Source organism: Benincasa hispida, chromosome 1 (assembly GCF_009727055.1).
Source record: "Benincasa hispida cultivar B227 chromosome 1, ASM972705v1, whole genome shotgun sequence".
NCBI classification, from domain to species: Eukaryota; Viridiplantae; Streptophyta; class Magnoliopsida; order Cucurbitales; family Cucurbitaceae; genus Benincasa; species Benincasa hispida.
The window spans coordinates 58,420,384-58,442,757 of record NC_052349.1 but is presented as its reverse complement, the minus strand read 5'-3'; the positions used below and the strand labels follow the sequence as shown (position 1 = coordinate 58,442,757).

General features: G+C 32.8%; 1 protein-coding gene across 1 annotated transcript; it reads right to left on the bottom strand.

Annotated features, from left to right (window-relative positions):
* Nucleotides 1–2,629: 2,629 nt before the first annotated feature.
* On the bottom strand, nt 2,630–6,324 carry LOC120071522 (probable RNA-binding protein EIF1AD). Its single transcript, XM_039023849.1, is given in 5 exon segments — nt 2,630–2,824; nt 2,827–2,927; nt 4,272–4,398; nt 5,420–5,495; nt 6,000–6,324. Coding segments are annotated over 5 exon segments (501 nt in total). The 5' UTR covers nt 6,114–6,324; the 3' UTR covers nt 2,630–2,741.
* Nucleotides 6,325–22,374: the final 16,050 nt, after the last annotated feature.

The window sequence follows — 22,374 nt, the reverse complement described above, 5'->3', positions numbered from 1 at the left end:
CCAGACAAGATGAATGTGGTAGTAGATACTCTTAGTAGAAAGACAACTCATTCAACGATTTTGATTACCAAAAAGACACATCTACGCAATGATTTTGAGCAAGCTGAAATTACAATAGTTGTAGGGGAAGTCAATTCACAATTGGCACAACAGGGTGATCCTTACGTTGTTGAGAAATCCTGCTAAGTAGAGACATGACATGATAATGAGTTCTTAGTATCTTCGAATAATGGTCTCTATTACCAGGAACGCTTATGTATGCCAGCTGACAATGATCTTAAGAAAGAATTATTGACAAAGCTCATAATTCCCCTTTGATACATCCTAATAGTACCAAGATGTATCAAGATTTGAAGTGATATTATTGGTGGTGTAATATGAAAAGCGAAATAGCTAAGTTTGTCAGTAAGTGTCTAGTATGTCAGCAAGTAAAAGCTTCAAGACATAAGCCAGCAAGATTGTTACAACCCCTAAGTATACCAGAATGGAAGTGGGGGAATATGTCGATGGATTTCATTGTAGGTTTTCCAAGAATAGCGAAAGGTATATAATGATATAGGTTATAGTGGATAGACTCACAAAGTTAGTGCATTTCATCCCAGGAAAGACTAAGTATTCGGTGAATAAGTGGGCATAGTTATATATGTAAGAGGTGGCAAGATTGCATGGGGTGTCAGTGTCTATCGTGTCTGACAGGGACCCTTGCTTTATATCTAGCTTTTGGAAGAGCCTCCAGACGTTAGGTACTCGATTAGATTTTAGCACGACTTTCCACCCACAGACTGATGGTTAAACTGAGCATTTGAACTAAACCTTGAAGGATAACATGTGCATTGGAGTTTTTAGGGAGCTAGGATTCTTACTTGCATTTGATGGAGTTCGCTTACAATAACAGTTACCAGGCTACCATTGGCATGGCGTCATTCAAGGCCCTATATGGGAAGAGTTGTAGGTCTTCTGTTTATTGGGGTGAGGTTTATGAACAAAAGTTGTTAGGGCCTGAGTTGGTGCAGGCTATAAATGAAGCCATACATAAGATTAGAGCACGGATGCTAACAGCTCAAAGTAGGCAGAAGAGTTACGCTGATGTTAGGCGTAAAGACGTGGAGTTTGAGGTGGGTGATAAAGTATTTTTGAAAGTGGCACCTTAGAAGGGAGTGTTGAGGTTTAGCAGTCGTTTCATTGAGCCATTTGAGCCTGGAGTCTTGTAGCTTATTGGTTAGCCTTATCACCGTCTCTTTTTGCAGTTCATAATATTTTTCATGTCTCGATGTTGAGGAAGTATATAGCGGACACGTCTCATATTGTTGACTATGAGCCCTTGCAATTGAATGAGAACTTGAGCTATAAGGAGAACCGATTCAAATCCTTACAAAGAAAGTGAAAGTGTTGCACAACAAGGAGATAGCATTAGTAACAGTTTTATGGCATAATCATCAGTTCAAGGAAGCAACATGGGAACGAGAGGATGAGATGAGAGCACAGTACCCAAAAATCTTTCAGGATTAAAACTTTCGAGGACAAAAGCTTCTTAAGGAGGAAAAATGTAACATCCCGAATTCAGGTAATTTTCATTAAATTATCTTGAAATATTTGGGAGTTATTTTGTTAAATTGAGGCTAAAAATTTAATTTGAGAGGTAAGATAATTAATTTAAATGGTATCAGTAAAGATTTGAAATTTGAATTTAATTTAAAGAAAATTGGATTAATTCATTCAGCAATTTGGAATTCTTTAGGGAATTGAATTTCGATTTGGAGGCCTAATTTAATTTGGAGTTGGGGTTTGAAAAGAAGGGAAAAAGAGGATATTTAGATGTGTTTATATATATGCGACGTTTTGGTTTTGGAAAGGAAAAAGGAAAAGGGTGAATTTATATGTTAAAAGGAACTAGGGTTAGGATAGAAAGTGTATATATATATATATGGGGTTGTCTCGTGAAGCGTGCAAAGAAGAAAAAAAAATTTCTTCATGTAACTCCAGTGCCAATGTCCTCTTTCCCTCTCTTCTCTCATTCGCACATTTCAAGGGCGAAACGTTAAAATCACACGTGGATGATACAAGTAAAATGCCACTTTTCATTTCTTTTTCACCCAACGGTCATTTTTCATTTGAGCTTCTAAATTGAGGTCATCCGTACAAAGAACCCGTTTTTGCATCTACCGAAAAAGAAAGTTTGCTAGTTATTTAAAAATATATTATATAAACATGATAAGTTTATTGCTACTTGGTTGACTTTGAAAGAAAGATAATTTATTGAGGTTATTTAAAGTTTATTTATGTTCAAATAGTTATACATAAAGATATCTAAATTGATTTATTTATAAAATATAAAATAATAATAATAAATAAAATAGCATTTAAATTGATATAACAAAAATTTATAGTACAAATTGACTTTTCGCCAAAAACGAAATGTAAATTACAAATCATGCCCTCAATTTTAACTTTAAAAAGAGCTTCAAATTATTCTCTATTTCTTTCTGTTTAATCATTAACAGAGTTACTGAAAAAAATTGCATTGGGCTTGTTTATTTCTGTTTTTTAAAAATAGAAACATATTCATTGACTATTTTCTGTATTCGATATTCTAAACTGCATAGATTACATATTATATCAGATTTAAAAATAGGTAGTCAGAAATTTTTGTTAATTAAAAAATTAAAATTGAAGGACAAATGATCAAAATGAATATTTATAGTACTAGATCAACAAGTATGGACTTAAAATTAATATACAAGTTAAGAATCTGAATCAGACTCTGATTCTTCATCTGGTTGTAATATTAATGGTTTAGCTCTGTTTGTGTTGGCTTCTAAAGGGGAAGGCCATCATCGTCACTCGAGTCGCCCTCAGTGACCTCATCCTCTTCTGGTCGATTATATTCATTTCGATCTCCAACAATTGGATTCTTAAAGATTTCTGGCCTGCAATAGAGATTCATAGAAAGTAGGGAGGTAAAGGGATCAGTCAAGCAAGACATGAGTTTAACCTACCAGTTTAAAAAAAATCTAGGGTTCAGGAAAACACTCCCCCATCCCCCGTGGGAATTTTTCACCCCCATTCACAGATCGGTTCCCCACGGGCTACGGATATCCAAAGCAAACCGATCAAACATTTTTTATTGTTTTATGGTTTAGGAAACCAAATCTTCGAACAAAGATGTCCAAATCGATTTAACGGGTTTTTTTCTTTTCTTGATATCCGTGTATATCTCGATCAACTTGTGTGCACTTTAACTATTCTCATGAAACAATTTAACTCTACTACAATTTTAATTGTCAAGGTAGTTCATAAGATATTAAATTCTACATAGATGACCACCATGAATTGAACTTATTTTCACTAATTTTACTATTAACATGATTAACCTTAGATGGCTTGAAGTGGTAGGTTTATTTTTAGTTTCAGCTTACTCTTATAGGTGGCCCTAGCTAGGTTAGGACCAACATGAACTATGCGTAACTAAGCTCATTTTACGCTGCTCATCATGGAGGTTGCCCGAACATTTTTTTGCCTAAGACTTTGTTAGGATCTCTCCTAACAAGAACACGCAAAAACACAAAGAACAAATAAAGAACATTAAAAGATAGACTTATATTGCAATATCAATGAAGAAATTACAATATAACATAACCTTTTAAGAGGGTTACTCTCTCCCAATATCTCCCGAAGGAAATCCCACCAAATTCTCCACACCCACCACTCAACCGCACTCCTATTTATAATAAAAAGTTTTAACCAACTTACTATCTATTTACTAATTTGCCCCTTCTAATACCCATACTAATATTCCACTAATTATCTCAATATATTCCTAACTAGGGGCTTACAAACTTTCAATCTAACAATCAGTCCAGAATCCAACAATTTAAAAAAAAAAAAAAACAAAATAGACAATGTCGTACAGAAAAGTGTTAAGGTGAAACTGTGGTATGGAGGAAGGGAAAAAAGCAAATAAACACGAAAACAAAACAAAACATTGACATATGTACCAGGAACAGCGATACCAACGAGCAACCTTTCTCGTGCAAGATACAATTAAAATAAAAGTGTTGCATATATATCTGGTCATTTTCACCTTTTCTATAATAGTTAAAGCCAAAGTTATTTTTATTTTCATGCTTCGAAATGTTTGTACAGGGACATCTGTTAGATCATAAGCGAGACCCTGGTATTAGTTTGATCAATCAATAGATTTGGCAAAAATTTACCAAACATTGCCTAATCCATTTTAATGAATAGGTTGAATTTGATATAATGTAACATACCATTCTGGGGATTTTTGAAGCTCGCGAACTTGTTCAAAATATAGAACTCGAGAAACAATGCATGCCACCTTGCTTCCAGATTCAAGAGCATTCTTCTTTCCACTTTCATCAACTACAACGAAACTCCCTGCAATGATGGCAAAATAAACAACAGTTCTTTCAAATACCTATTTCCAGTACTACAAAAGTGACCAATAAAGGCAGGATCTAAAGTTATGTTCGAGTAGTAATCTTAACTGCGGCATAATTGTAGTTAGGTTAAATTACAAGTTTAGTTCTTATTCTTAAGCTTTCAAGTTTGTGCCAAAAAGATCAATGAACTTCAAAAAATGTCTAAAAGGTCCCTAAACTTTAAAAATACCTAACAAGTTATTTTTTAATTTTGTGCCTAGTAGATTCCTAACATATTTTTTAAAAAATTGAAAAATTAACTGATACATGTCAAAGGCCTATTAGACACAAAATTAAAGTTCAAGAACCAAATAAACAAAGCTAAAACTAAGAGTTCATAGACCTATTAAACACTTAGTTCATGGATCAAATAGACACAAACTTAAAAGCTTAGAGACTAGACTTGTAATTAAACATTTTAATTACTTGAGGAGTGGTTATAAATAGTGGGAGTTAGGGAGTTCACATATTAGACAGAATTTTGGAAAATCAGTCCATTATGGATTGTGGGAGAGAGTGATAACCTCTTGAAAGGCTATTAGCAATATGATAGCCTCTTGAAAGGCTATGAGCAGCAAATATAACTTCTTTACATCGGAGTATAATTCCAGTTGTTTTCTTAAGATTGAGATCCTAATAAATTATCCAAAATAATCTAAAAGAAACTGTACCCCTATGTTTCAATGAATATGGTCAAAGATACTAAATCAAAGAGGGAAACGGCCATAACAAACGGTTAACAGCTGCAGTCTATTAATTCCGAGAACACTGAAACTGAAAATATGAAATAGTATAGTTTCCAGACGATCACAGTGAAGCTTACTACGTAAAACCTTGATACAAAGAGCGAGGCAAATGCGAATACGGATCTCTTGTTTTTGTAGATTTTTTTTTCAGGGTGAAAAATGAAGCTTGCTTGCTTAAGAAGGAAATTTAATGCGATGGGAACTTTCAGTAGAATGGGTAATAGAACATACCTCGTTTTATCCACATACTCTTTTGAAACTTGGCAGGAAATAATGCCAGTGATTTCTCACCTTGTCCATCCATTACCTAGAGATGATGAAGGAATACAAATCAAATGGTATTAAAGATTTTCCAAAACACAGTAGAAAGCAAAGCGATAATCAAAGCTTAAAATACTTGGCAAATAATATAAACCCTAGTTTCCTACAAAGTAACGAAATGGACAAATTATTGTGCAGGAAACAGATAACTGCACAGATTATGGTTTCCTCCATATGAATGCTCAACTAGAAGTCTGATTTTCTACAAAGAAATTGCAACACAACAAGCGTAACACAATCATTTATATAAATAGCCTGCAAATATCTCAAATACACGATGTAGCCCCATATTCAAACCTGTAAAACTTAAAACCTACAATTTTATATTTTGAAAACGAAAAATCGATGGATAATTTACTGCAATTAAAGAAGTTTGTCATTCAGGTCGATTGGTGCAACGCAGTATGCAATAGCAGAATCGCAAGATTGTGAAGGTGACAAAAAGTAGAAATCAGAGTGAGCGAGCATAATCGATGAAATAGAAAAATACCTCGATTAGATTGGAACCACGAATTGAGACAACCTGCATAATGCTATGACCATCGTCGAGGCTTGCGATGTGTTGCTCCGATGCCCTCTGCAAGTTCTTTCTTCCACCTTTCATGCTCTGACAGAGATTCACCTTCAACTAGGGTTCTTCTTCTAATAAGTGACGATAAGAGATTAGAGTTGGGGGGTGAGGACCCGCCGGCCGGCGGTCGAGGGAGATGAGGATGGTGGCGTACGTACGGTTGGGCGACTGAAGTGAGATGTAAGAGTTAGGTTTGTATATATCTTTCAATTTTTTTACTCTACTTTCATATTACGTCTGAGATAATGATATTCTTTATTTTAAATACGATGAACATGTCCTTATATTATTGGATCAAATTCGACAATCATTTCAATTAAAAAAAAAATCATTATTTTCTTGATAAAATCATTACTTTCTTGAAATGCTAAATTATTTTAGCAAGATTTTTAACAATAGCAATAATTTGTATTAATACTTTATTTCAATGTTCTTTTTCTTTATTAATTAATTCTTGAACCTTTTTGTCAATTATTTTATTTTTTAACAATCTACTTTGTAAATCAACCCAAGCATTCATATTAGATATGTGTTCATTACTAGTTTCATGACTTTTAAGTTGAGAACTAAGATTTTCCCAATAATTAACTCCTTCATTAGCCAATTAAACTTATTAGATTTAGTATCAAATAAATTACAATAAAAACAATAAACTTTATCGAAATCCATTGAGTAAACTAATCAATTTCTATCATGTTTTTCGCCATTATAAAATTTGTATAATGAAAATATTAGGGGTCTAGAATTTTCATCTTTTAGAAAAATTAAATGACTTTCTCTAATGGAACCTTTTTCTACCAATAAGTTAATTACTTTAGAATTAATATTTTTCTATCTTTATGAATCATATATATTATATTCGGAATGCACCATACATGTTTCATTATCATTACTAATATCATCACTGTTTTCTCTTTTTTTCACTTTCCTCCTCGCTCTACTAGTTTTTTTTTTTTTCCATTCAAGTTTATTTGATTACATACTTTATTTTCAACCATATAATTATCTACTATTTTTGTTTCTTTTTTGATTTGTATATACCTATAATTTCTTCTATTATTTCATCCCTTTTATTACTTTTACTTCCAATAACAAATTTATGGAAAACACCTTTTTTTAGATTCAATTAATTTTTCTACTTTCTTTTCTTCTTCAGCTTTTCATATACAGATTCATATTTTTCTAGTAGACATGTTGATATTCTAAGTCTGCAAATATATATAAAAGTTTAGATGTTAAGGTATTGAACAACAAAATAATTTTTTTTTTTAAAAAAAAGTAAAATAATTTGAATGAAAAAGCTTGAAACTTTGAAGCAACTGGATTGAGTTGAGGAAATTATTCTGCCAATTGATAATCAAACTAAGACTCATGAGGCCATGTGTGAGTTGAGAGAGATTTAGAGCCGGAGAGAATTCAACTTAAAATGAATATAACCTACCATACATAATATATTTATGAGGGGAACTAGGATGATTTTAGTTTTGAAATAAATAAATATGAAATATGAAAGGTCTTCAACTCTTCCTACGTAAACTTATAAGCGTTTTGAGGGAGTTATATTAATGGTTGAGATTTTTAGAGAAATTTGAAAGAAATTATGAATAAAAAGATAAAACATTAATAAATATGAAATGTCGGCCAATCAAAATTGAGAGAGTTTATAAGCCCATTCATTTTAGATTTTTTTTAGTAGTTTGTATTTTCAATATTATAAGAAAAATGTTATGAAAAGTAATACGCATATTATTTTATATTTTAAATTTAATTTTATTAAAAATTAAATTAAATAGATACCAATATTCTAATACACACACACATATATATATATATACAAAATATGAGGACTTTCTAAAATGGGGGCCTTAGGTGATCGATTCACTCGCCTGTAGTTTAAGCCCACCCTAATTCTTCACTATAGTACCTAAATAGAAGTTTTGAAAAATGTTAAAACTCTTAAAAAATCTATAAGGTTAGAATATAAGATAAACAAGATAGTGTAATCATATACCTCGGATTCAAGGAGTGTGCTAAACAATGAAGTGGAGTATTGTTATTGTTCTAACGATCAATGACAATTTTATATACCATGTCATAAAAAGAGAAAAAGTCACTATGTTCATTTGGTTTCACTCATTCATGCTTATAAATAGTTGCCTTCACCTTTACAATCATTTTATCCCACATATCATACACCAAATGTAGACAAGGTGCATATGTATCACAAGTTCTAACCATGTCATAGATAGGTGCAAGGAGACAAGAATATAATTAATTTTGTCGCACCATAAGTCGTTAAACACCAAATCCTTCACATGTCTTGCCTTTACCACATCATCTTTTCTATAATTTGCCCATTTATCACTGATGACCATGGCTTGTAAACCACTTATAATATGTTTAAACCTCTTAAGCATGGTGATAACAGATACAAAACGTGTTTCAGCCACAGAAAGCAATTTTAGAGATACAAAGTTATTAGACATGACAAGCCTCATCGAATTATTCATAATAAAAATTTTCACAAACATGACTTCACTAGCAATATCAAAGATCCAACTGCACTCCTTATACACAAGTTGGTTGTTTTCAATATTCTTAGCCGCACATTTATAAAGGGAAAACCATAGAAGGTTTACACAGCGGAATGCGAGATCGATTCAAATTTTCGTTTTTCACAAAACTTAGAATTATATAATTAAAAGAGAATGATTATGTATTAAATTTAAACCTATAGCATGCTTTTCTAAAGAAAAAGGAAAGAAGAAAATACCTTTGAATAACGAATTTCTTCAAGAACTCTCTCGATCAAGATCACGATCTGGAAACCCAATTGGGACACCACCAAACTAGAACTTCCTGTATTCTCCTTAGGGTTTGAGAATGGGCAGGAGGTGTGGGCTCTATCTTTAGGTTTGGAAGAGGAAAGGAGAAAGAGAGGAGGAGAGGATTTTTCTTTTCCGTAAACTTTTTCCAAAGAACATTTTTTTTTAGAGAATTAACTTAGAGAGTGAGTTGTGGAAGAAGATGAATGAGCACCATTCATTCTTCCACAAATCCATGTTGAAGACTAGGAGATTGAGGGGAGGGAGTTACTCCCTCCCTTTAATTAAAATTAATTTTAATAAATTAAATTAATAATATATATATAATATATGTTATATCAAATATTACATATAACCTATAGTTTTATTTTCTCTCAATAATACATGGCATAAATTCACTTATATGAATCTCATCCATATAATTGATATTTGAATCATATTCAAATATTTAATTCCTCTCAATTTATTTATGGTATTTAATATAAATTATATTAAATTTAATTACATGAATCTCATTCATATAATTAGTATTTGATTCATATATTAAAAATCCTCTCATATTACCTTATATTATAATGTATCAAATACATTATATTAATTATATCATATATATAATTAATTTAATCAATTAAATCCTTGTTGAGTTACAGATGAGACCTTATGGATCTGTAGATTGAAGTTCCAACGATACTTGGATAATTAATTAAACTCTTTAATTAAATTACCCAATATCCATTGACTATCGGTCATTCCATTAAAGATCGACAGTTGCACTCTTTGCACTACAGATAAATTTGTGTGTTCATTGGATATGAATCAACAGTGCAATGACCCTTCACAAATTGCTCGTAAGTACAGCTGGCCAAAATTACCGTTTTGTCCCTGTAGTTACATCTAACTCGTACCACTGATTCCTTTAATGAACAATAAGTCATAGTTCAACTATGACCAAATCCCTCTCGGGCTAGAGATGGTGTAACCACTATGTTCAAGCCCCAAAATCAATCATTAAGGGAGCAATTTTATCTACTTATCTCGACATCGGGGAAGAAGTGAATTCTGTCTTTTGTAGTTGTTGTTGGGATTGGTGCCCTAGTTCTCTTGGTAGTCTCGTAGTTTGTAAACACTTTGTGAACATATCGTTATTAATAAAATAAATGTTATTTTATAAGCATTTACTCAAATCCAATAAACTAAGATCCGTGATTATTTCATGTAACTTAAGCATGTATGTGGAGACTACAAGTAGATCATGCCTTAAGTAATAAACTAAATGGTATGTAGCAAATGGATAAAGGAGGGATACCTTATCCTGATGACACTACGGATACAACCCGCTTTGTAAATGTTACAAGTGTTGTAAAGTGCTACAAAGGGTCTGATCCTGACCATTCATGTGGAGACATGTGAGCAGAGGTATCCTATACAAAGAATTTGTATAAGACCGGACCACGAGATGATTAGTCTCTTTATATACCGCTGTTGATAATTGAGACTTACATTTTACTAGAATGACCATAGGTGACATGACCTTAATCCTGAGTGAGTTGAGAACTCCTGCTCGTGGGGGCTTTGATTTGTATGGGTGAGAGTGGCCAAATTGCCAACTCAACAAGCCTACCATTTTGGGGATTTTTCTGATTGGGGAGCTGGGAACTCAGCTACACAAGATGGAATTCACTTGTTCCCCGAAGAATGGGTAAGTAGATAAATTGCTCCCTTAAGGAATGATTCTAGATCTTGAATATAGTGGCCACACCCTCTCCTGGCCTGAGAGGACTTAGTCATAATAGGACTATGACTTGTTCATTAGAGGAATTAGTGGTACTTAAGGAGTTAGATGTAACTATACGGGGCAAAACGGTGAATTGACCCAATTGTACTTACGAGCGATTTATGAAGGATCATCACACTGTTGATTGGTCATATGAACATAAAAATATATTTGTGGTGCAAAGAGTGCAGTTGTCGGTCTTTAGTGGAGTGACCAATAGTTAACGGATGATGGATCTCGTGATTAAAGAGTTTAATCAGTTATTCACGTACCGTTGGAGTTTTAAGCTACAGGTCTATAAGGTTTCCTTGGTAGCTCAATGGGTTCAAGTTGAGAATTGGATTTTAGGTTAGTTTGAAGTGTTCAAATTAACAAGAGAAAATTTGATTATATATGATATAATTCAATTATATGTAATATAATTGATATGATGTATTTGATATATTATTTGATTGGAGGAATTAATATAAATATGATTTATATTGAATACCATAACATAGAAAAATAGCTATGGTTTATATGTTGTATATGATGCAATATTAAAACTATAGCTTATAAATATAATATAATAAGTTAGTTATTATGATATATTAATTATGTGATAATTAATTTTTTTTCTTAATAACCGACTTGAATGGGAGGGATACGACATTTGTATTTCTAAATCATATGATGATTCATTTGTATCGTCTCACAACAGAAAAACTATCGAGTAAAAAGAGTTCTACTAAACGATAGTATTTCACAGCCTAAACGATCAAGTATCGAGTATTCTATACGATAGTTACTCGTTGCTACACGACCGAGTATCAAGTTTATACGATAGGCTTCTTCTTACTACATGATCGAGTATCAAGTCTATACGATAGACTTCTTCCTTATCCCACTTACTTGATTGTCTACTCAATCATTTACTTCCTCCATTCCTCTATCCAAAATCATACAGAGGCCACAACTCCTAGATTTTTATACCGAGAATACCAAGGTAACCTTTGTGGTGATGTTCAGTTTTGTTTGAGGGTTGAAATTCATCTAGTTGCTCGTTGAGATCGAGTTCTGATTGTTGCATTCGAGTTCTTGATGTTGGACGCGTTGTTGAACGATCGAGGGATACTTGAAAAAAGGGTTCTTCAAAGATATGACATACCCTATCCCTTGTTTGTTCTTAAAAGAAGCATACTGTAATTTACTCATTATGCATAATCTGTTCTCCTAGACTGTAATTATTTGTGTTCTTTCTCAATGGAGTTTGAAATGATCCGCTTCCACTCACTGATTCTTTATTTAGAGTTCCTTCAGTTCTAGAATGTTTAAGTAGAGTATATTTATGGTATTCGAGTTGTTTTTGAAGCAGTATATCTTTACATTCTCGTTTGTATTTAATTTTGTTGTTTTTGGGTAATTTTGTCATTTACTAATTAGTATTTTCAATTGTATAAATTCGTATTGCTATTTTTATAATTCTGAAACTTTTTTGCCATTTTTCCAAATGATACTTTAAAATTTGTTATTTCTCTTGTCAACCCTAAAATTAATTAATTGGGCTATTCCTATTGTATTGGGCTATGGGTATGGCTTAAAATTTAGCCTAAAGTGTAAATTGTTTATGTTGTCGTATCCCTTTCACGTATCTGAAGGGGATACAGTGTTCGAAACTAAAACAAAAAGAAAAAGAAAGAAAGAAATAGATACTTCATTTCACATGTTAGATACATATCTGCCACATATTTAGACGTATCAGTATCAGATACCGATTCTCTATCCCTTTTGAAGTATTTGTATTCATTTTGGTCATTTAAAATCTTTTTTAAATCATTTTCTTTTGATTTTCTTTCTTTAAGATTTTTTTTTTAATTTAAAGAAAACCAAAATCCACTTCATACAATTTTAAGACTCATGTATTACTCACTCTATAGCTTCAAGTGACACTCTTTAATTGGTCCAACTTGATAATTTGGCTGCCACGTCACCATGTGAGGTATTTTTCTATTATGTTTTTTTTTTTTTTTGCTATATCTTCTTCATTTGAAGTCCGATTTGAGTGATTCAAAAAACGTCAGAATCGTTGTTCCAAGCTCTATGTTATGGACTATTCAAAATATTTAAATTACTAGTAACTAAAATCAGGTTTATTATCATCAAAACATTAATGAACTAATTAATTAAAATTAATGAATTTGAGATTAAGAGCCAAAAACAAACATTTACATAATAAAAAGTTCAAAAAAACGTATAAAATATGTTATAAAGTTCAATGACTTATATTGACCACAAGCTTAATTAAAACTTCTTAATATAAACTTGTAGTTTGGTACTTGATTTATTTATATGAGATTGTATTATTTGAATCAATTTATGTATAAACTCAAGCATCGTCTTCTTCTAAAAATAAGATGTGGGAATCTCCACCCAAACTATTAAGAGAGAGGGCAACTTAGTCCCTTAGTATTTAATCCCTCATTCTTAAAAAGTAGGTTCAAAAGGTCTCTCATCCTATTTTCTTACCAATCAAGTATTTTTTTAAAATCATTTTAAATACTTATTTAAATTAAAAATTGAAAAAAAAAAAAAAATCTCTCTCAATCTCAATCCCTCTCTTCACTCTCTTCACTCTCTCCTCCCCTCCCTCTACCATTCTTTACGGTAACTATGTCGTAATTGTGCTTTCCCAATTTTTCTTTAATCTTTTTGTAGGGCACTTGTAAAAAGGGCAAAACAAACTATATTGATTAAACCTATAACCCAACCATTTATTGTTTGCAAAAGTGACAAAAATGAAGTCCATCTCACATGTAAAAGATGTAAAATGTCGCAAATGTCCTTACTATTGATATACACTTGATACACACTTGATACATCTAATACACCTAATACACTTGATACACTTGATACTCCTTGATATACTTGATACCCTCGATACTCCTAGAATGTAACACACATGCTTTTACTCTAAAATAATTTATTGACTAAATGTTGATTGTTGTAAGATACTATTAATATACTTGAAATGTTGATTAATGTTAGATATAAGTGTTGATACCCTCATATGTTACTTCAAGTATTTACTGATTGATGTTTGATACACTCATGTCTTAAGTTTGATATACTTTTGATACACTTGGAATATCATATTTATAAAATGAATAATGTATGCTTTACTTCAAAATAAGCTATTGATTAAACGTTAGTTGATGTTAGATATACCACTAATACACTTAGAATGTTGATTGTCGTTAGATATATTGTTTTTACACTCATATGTTACTTCAAATATTTATTGATTAATGTTTGTTACACTCATGTCTTAGGTCTGATATTATGCTGATATACTTGGAATATCATGCTTATAAAATGAAACACACTTATCAATATGTCTTGTACATTCATGTTGTAGGTTTGATATACTTTTGATGCATTTGAAATATATTTTTGGTGTCAGATTGGCCAAGACTTAAAACTTAAAAGAAAAATACATTTCTAATTGAGTTTAAGCTATCTCTATGTCAGATTCATACTTAAAAGAAAAATACATTTCTAATTGAGTTTAAGCTATCTCTATGTCGATTCATATGCAATATGCATTGACAGTGACTTTTATGTTCAAGCAAACTCCAAAGTTTCATGGTCCTTGCTATTTATTTACTTTAAAACATATAACAATCGTTTAGATTTTCTATTCCAGCCCATTTTTTTTTCTTTTTCATGGGTGAACAGAATAACTCAACATAAATCAACAAACAAAATTTTAAAAATTCAAAAATAAAATAAAATCAAGGACTAGTGTTATTTATGCCCAAAATAATAGAATATGTAGTACAAAGATAAAATAATTACATATATAGATCAAAAGATGGTAAAAGACTAAAAAACCCATGCTTAGCCACCATTTTGCTCGCTTCTTCCCATTTTTCTCAAATTAAAAGCTATCATTAATAGCAACTATTAGTTGCTATCGCTGATAGCTTCTATCAATTGCTATTGATGATAGTTGCTATTAGCGATAGCTTTCAATTTCAGAAAAATTTATACAATCTTGAAATATTAGCTTTTAATTTGCTATCAATTATCAGTAGCTATCATTGATACACTTTCATCAATTGGAATCAACCTTGAAATATTAATACTTAAGGCTATTAGTGGCTATCAATATAGATTTATAAATAGTGATCAACTTTGAAAGAAAACCAACAACTTTGTGTCATAATAGCTATCACTAATAATATCTTTTATCATGGTTATCACTGATAGCAGATACCAGTCGCTATCACTAATAGACATTCATCAATTAGAATCAACCTTAAAATATTAACACTTAAGGCTATTAATGATAGACTTCTATAACTGGTTATCACCTTTGAAAGAAACTCGATATATAGATATCATCTAAGTTCTATCACCAATATCACTAATATCACTCATATTGTGGTTATCAGTGATAGCTTCTTTTACTGATAGCATCACTGATAAGATGTTATCAATGATCTCACTAATATCATGCTATCAGTGATAGTTCTCTATTATCGATAATGTGCTATCAGTGATAGCTTCTATCACCGATAACGTGCTATCGAATAGCTTCTATCATTGATAACATGCTATTAGTATTACCTTCTATCATTGGTAACATGCTACCAGTAGTAGCAATCATAGTCACTGAACACCTTCTTGCCCCTTTCTTGTTCTTTCAAAACATTTATAAGTCCTTTTTCTTTTCAATGATAGCTTTTATCACTGATAAACATGCTATTAGTTATAACTTCTAGACATTCCATTTACATTTTAGTCTGAGATTCAACTTTATCAATTAAATTCACTAAGTTGGCTATCAATAATAGATTTCTATAAGTGGCTACTAACTATGAAAACATAGTAAAAAATTAAGCTATTAATGACAGAAAATATTAGTGGCTATCACTGATAGACTTTCATTTGCTATTTATATTTATTATTTGTTATAATAATCAAACTTCATGATTGACTTGTTGGTGTTAAGTCACTTATGAATTGAGTACTTTCAAGTCTTGGGTAAGAAAGAGAAGAAGCAAAAACTTTAAATAGAAAAAGAAAAAGCAAAAACTGGAGAAGTGAAAGAAAAATTTTAAAAAAGAAAAGAAAAAGAAAAGGAAGAAGCGGAAAATGGGAGAAAGAAAAGAAAAGAAAATAATAAAAAAAGAAAAGAGAAGAAGCAAATATCGGAAAAAAAATAAAAAAAAGAAAGAGAATAAGCAAAAAGAAAAGAAGAAAAAATCGGATAAAGGAAAGAATAAAATAAAATAAAAAGAAAAGGAAGAAGTAAAAGCAGAAGAAAGAAAATACAATAAAAAATAAAAAAAATAAAAGAAAGTGAAGAAGCAAAAACCAGAGAAAGAAAAGAAAATGAAAAATAAAAAGAGAGGGAAGAAGTAAAAATAGAAGAAAATAAAGAAAATAAAAAGACTTAAAAAAAAAAGGTGTGCAACAAGACAAAACAAATGAGAGCGAAATCGAAAATTAAAAAAAAAAAAAATTGACTAGTCAACTCATACATATTTGTAAATATTTGTAAATATATAATATATTTTCAGATTTTTTCTCTTATTCTACTTTCTATTACAATTATCCTAAAAACAACAAATAAAAACCTTTGGGTCTGAAAAATGAGAAGCTATAAGCGTAAGGTGATGCGATCTCACCGACGGGGGGCTGAACCACTATTTCTATTTCTATTTTATCTCATCAACAACAGCTTATCTTATCAATGGGATGCCTACAACTATGCTGCAAGATAAATCACCCGTCAATGTAATGTTTGGCTCTAACATTGATTTCTTCAATCTCAAGACATTTAGATGTACTTGCTTTCCCTATCTAAGGCTATAGCACAGTCAGAAATTTCAACTACATTTAGAGAAATGTGTGTACAATGGTTCCAGCTCACACCACAAAGGATACAGATGCCTAAGTTCATCGGGCCGAATATATACCAGCAGACATGTGAAGTTCAATGAGAAAAACTTCCCATTTGTATCCCCATCGTTTACCACGATCGCCCAGACGACAGATATAACGATCGATAAGCTCCCATCGCTTAGCAAAATCGCCCAGACGACGGACACAACGATCGCTAAAATCCCATCATTTAGAATGAACACCCAGACAATAGACACAACGATCGCTAAGTCTCCATCGCTTAGCACGATCGTCCAGACGATAGACAACACGATCGCTAAGCTCCCATTGTTTAGAATGATCGCCCAAGCGACAGACATAACAATTACTGAGCTTCCATCGCTTAGTAAAATCGGTGAGACTCCATCGTTTAGAACAATCACTCAAAGGAAGGACCCAACAATCGCTGAGGCTCCATCGTTTAGCAAGATCGCCCAGGCGATAGCCCCACGATAACTGAGTCCTTAGTCCCAAGCCTCCAAACAGTACTCAATAGCCTACCTCAGTCACAGCCATCCCCACAAATGAATTTTATACCTCTGTCCATTTCCGACCACGCTCCAACCACCACAAACCACACATCCTCTCTAGGCCCTACATCCTACCAGAGTCCAAATCCCTCTCCATCATTGAATTCTGCCCATCACTCACCATTGCCCCTGACTCAAACCAGCCCGGACCAACATGTCAGCCCCAATATACCACATATGCCATATCCTTCAGACAACCCGTCCTTGGCCACCTCGCCAAAAACTGCCATCTTCTTCCGCCCCTCACCAGTTCCCATTCACCCCATGATAACCAGAGCTAAGGCTGACATATTTAAACCCAAAGCCTGAATGACAAGCAAAGCTACTGATTGGTCTCAAACAGAGCCCACACGAATCACAGTTACACTTGCGACTCCTCAGTGGAAGAAAGCTATGGATGAGGAAAACTCATCTCTTGTGAAGAACAAGACATGGGCACCAGTCCCACCTTCCCCATCATACAATATAGTTGGCAACAAGTGGATATTTCGACTAAAAAGGAATATGGATGGTTTAATACAACGGTATAAAGCCCGACTGGTTGCAAAGGGCTTTCATCAGCACTATGGTGTGGACTTCTTTGAGATGTTCAACCCCGTAGTTAAGTTCTCAACAATCCGAGTAGTAATCAGTGTTGCTGTATCACAAGGCTGGTCCCTCAGACAACTTGATTTCAACAATGCATTCTTAAATGGCAAGCTCACAAAGGATGTATATATGTGTTAGCCATTGGGGTATGTTAATGCTCAATATCCGAACCATGTCTGCATACTTGATAAGGCCATCTACGGCCTAAAACAAGCTCCACAAGCATGGAACACTGCCCTCAGCTCTGTCCTAACACAGTGGGGATTCCATCAGTCTCGATCGGACACCTCACTATTTATCTACCGGAGGATGGCATCAATAATCTTTCTACTTGTTTATGTTAAAGACATCATCATCACAGGTAACAACCCAATTTGCACTTAAGGATCTGGGACAACTCCGTTACTTCCTAAGCATACAAGTTCACTACCTAGAGTCTGGTCTACTGATGAATCAATCCAAGTATGTGGATGATCTACTGCACAAACTACAAATGACTGATGTGAAACCAATGCCATCACCAAGTGTACAAGGCAGAAAACTATCCAAGAACGATGGGCAACCTATCTCTGATCTATACATCTATCGCAACACCATAGGCGCTCTTTAGTACCTAACACACACACGATCGGACATCACATATGCAGTCAACCAACTAAGTCAATTCCTTCAGAAACCAACTGATGTACACTGGCAGGAAACTAAGCGAGTACTTCGGTATGTCAGTGGCACAAAACATTATGGCCTCTACTTCTAACCAAGCCCGAAGTTAACCGTCTCTGCCTACTCATATACAGATTGGGCTTCCAATCTCGATGATAGAAAGTCGGTTGCTGCCTATTGCATATTTGTAGGGAATAACATTGTCTCATGGTCATCAAAGAAGCAAATGGTAATTGCACGGTCGAGTACAGAATCTGAATACAGGGCACTAGCTCAAGCTACATCCGAAGTCCTCTAGCTTCAACAACTACCCAGTGAGATGGGCTTAAAAAAAACTGCTCGACCGACCATATGGTGTGACAATCTGGTGGTAGAAGCGTTAGTAGCAAATTCGGTGTTTCACTCTCGAACTAAACATGTAGAAGTTGACATCCACTTTGTACATGACCATGTCCTAAAAGGAGAAATTACCATCCGCTATATTCCTTCGGTAAACCAACTAACTGATTGTCTCACCAAACCACTCAACCTTCCCAATTCTACACACTCATATCCAAACTGGGAGTACTTGAAGTACCCTCCAGTTTGAGGGGAGATGTTAGGGAGGAAAATAAAGACAAAAAAAGAAAAGGAAAGGTGGAAGAATAATAAAAAAATATGAGTCACGAAAATCTGTTATGAATTAGTTAGAATCATTCCACTCCACCAACCAAAGTAAGCCATGTGTACCTATTCTTTTATTCCCTTTTGTATTGTTGTGTAACCACATTGAAGGACAATGTGTATATAAGTATAAAGGCGGTATATACTAAATATATTGAATACAAGAGAAAAGAAGAAGCTAAAAAGGCATTGCTCCAAAACAAATATTCTCGTTCTTCAACTCCTCAGATTCAAGGAGTGTGTTAAACAATGAAGTGGAGTATTGTTGTTGTTATAACGATCAATGGGAATTTTATACACCACGTCATAAAACGAGAAAAAGTCACTAGGTTCATTTGGTTTCACTCATTCATGCTTATAAATAGTTGCCTTCACCTTTACAATCATTTCATCCCACATATCATATACCAAATGTAGATAAGGTGCATCTGTATCACAAGTTCTAGCCATGTCATAGATAGGTGCAAGGAGGCAAGAATATAATTAATTTTGTCGCACCATAAGTCGTTAAACACCATATCCTTCTTGCCTTTACCACATCATATTTCCTATAATTTGCCAATTTATCACTAATGACCATGACTTGTAAACCACTTATAATATGTTTAAACCTCATAAGTATGATGATAACAGATGCAAAACATGTTTCAGCCATAGAAAGCAATTTTAGAGATACAAAGTTGTTAAACATGACAAGCCTCATCGAATTATTCATAATAAAAATTTTCACAAACATGACTTCACTAGCAATAGCAGATATCCAACTGCACTCCTTATACACAAGTTGGTTGTTTTCAATATTCTTAGCCGCACATTTATGAAGAGAAAACCATAGAAGGTTTACGCAGTGGAATGCGAGATCGATTCAAATTTTCGTTTTTCACAGAATTTACAAGAATTATATAATTAAAAGAGAATGATTATGCATTTAATTTAAACCTATAGCATGCTTTTCTAAAGAAAAAGGAAAGAAGAAAATACCTTTGAAGAATGAATTTCTTCAAGAACTCCCTCGATCAAGATCACGATCTGGAAATCCAATTGGGACACCACCAAACTGGAACCTCCTGTATTCTCCTTAGGGGTTGAGAATGGGCAGGAGGTGTATGCTCTACCTTTAGGTTTGGAAGAGGAAAGGAGAAAGAGAGGAGGAGAGGATTTTTCTTTTCTGTAAACTTTTTCCAAAGAACATTTTTTTTTTTAGAGAATTAACTCAGAGAGTGCATTGTGGAAGAAGATGAATGAGCACCATTCATTCTTCCACAACCCACATTGAAGATTAGGAGATTGGGGGGAGGGAGTTGTAACTCCCCCCCTTTAATTAAAATTAATTAAATTAATAATATATATATACATACATATACATACACATACACATACACACACTATATGTTATATCAAATATAACATATAATCTATAGTTTTATTTTCTCTCAATAATACATGACATTTAATATAAATCACATTTATATTAAATTCACTTATATGAATCTCATCCATATAATTGATATTTGAATCATATCCAAATATTTAATTCCTCTCAACTTATTTATGGTATTTAATATAAATTATATTTATATTAAATTTAATTACATAAATCTCATTCATATAATTAGTATTTGATTCATATATTAAAAATCCTCTCATATTACCTTATATTATAATGTATCAAATACATTATATTAATTATATCATATATATAATTAATTTAATCAAACATATAATTGATTCCCTCAATTAATTTGAACACTTCAAATTAATTCAAGATTAATTCTCAATTAAATCTCTGTTGAGCTACAGATGGGACCTTATGGACCTATAGATTGAAGTTCCAACGATACTTGGATAATTAATTAAACTCTTAATTAAATTACCCAACATCCATAAGGTCCCCTTGGTAGCTCAATGGATATGATGTATTTGATACATTATTTGATTGGAGGAATTAATATAAATATGATTTATATTGAATACCATAAAATAGAAAAAGAACTATGGTTTATATGTTGCATATGATGCAATATTAAAACTATAGCTTATAAATATAATATAATAAGTTAGTTATTATGATATATTAATTATGTGATAATTAATTATTTTTTTCCTTAATAATCGACTTGAGTGGGAAATTATTTGCTGTTTATGATAACTGTGAGATAAAAAGGAAAATAGTTTTCCAAATCAATGATGATTCATTTGTATTGTCTCACAAAAGAAAAACTATCGAGTAAAAAGAGTTTTACTAAATGATAGTATCTCACAGCCTAAACGATCAAGTATCGAGTATTCTATACTATAGTTACTCGTTGCTACATGACTGAGTAGCAAGTCTAGGCTTCTTCTTTCTACACGATCGAGTATCAAGTCTATACGATAGATTTCTTCCTTCTCCCACTTACTTGATCGTCTACTCAATCGTTTACTTCCTCCATTCCTCTATTCAAAGTCACACAGAGCCCACAACTCCTGGATTTTTACACCGAGAATAACAAGGTAACCTTTGTGATAGTGTTCAGTTCAGTTTTGTTCGAGGGTTGAAGTTCATCTAGTTGTGTTCGAGTTCTTGTTGTTGGACGTGTTGCTGAACGATCGAGGGATACTTGAAGAAAGGGTTGCTACACGATCGAGTATCAAGTTTATACGACAGGCTTCTTCTTAATACATGATCGAGTATCAAGTCTATACGATAGACTTCTTCCTTCTCCCACTTACTTGATTGTCTACTCAATCCTTTACTTCCTCCATTCCTCTATCTAAAATCATACAGAGCCCACAACTCCTAGATTTTTACACCGAGAATACCAAGGTAACCTTTGTGGTGATGTTCAGTTCTGTTCAAGGGTTGAAGTTCATCCAGTTACTCGTTGAGATCGAGTTCTGATTGTTGCATTCGAGTTCTTGTTGTTGGACACGTTGCTGAACGATCAAGGGATACTTAAAGAAAGGGTTCTTCAAAGGTATGACATACTCTATCCCTTGTTTGTTCTTAAAAGAAGCATACTGTAATTTACTCGTTATGCATAATTTGTTCTCCTAGACTGTAAGTGTTTGTATTCTTTCTCAATGGAGTTTGAAATGATCCACTTCCACTCACTGATTCTCTATTTAGAGTTCCTTCAATTCTAGAATGTTTAGGTAGAGTATATTTATAGTATTCGAGTTGTTTTTGAAGCAGTGTATCTTTACATTCTCATTTGTACTTAATTTTATTGTTTTAGGGTAATTTTGTCATTTACTAATTAGTATTTTCTATTGTATAAATTCGTATTGCTATTTTTATAATTCTGAAATCTTTTTGCCATTTTTCCAAATGATACTTTAAA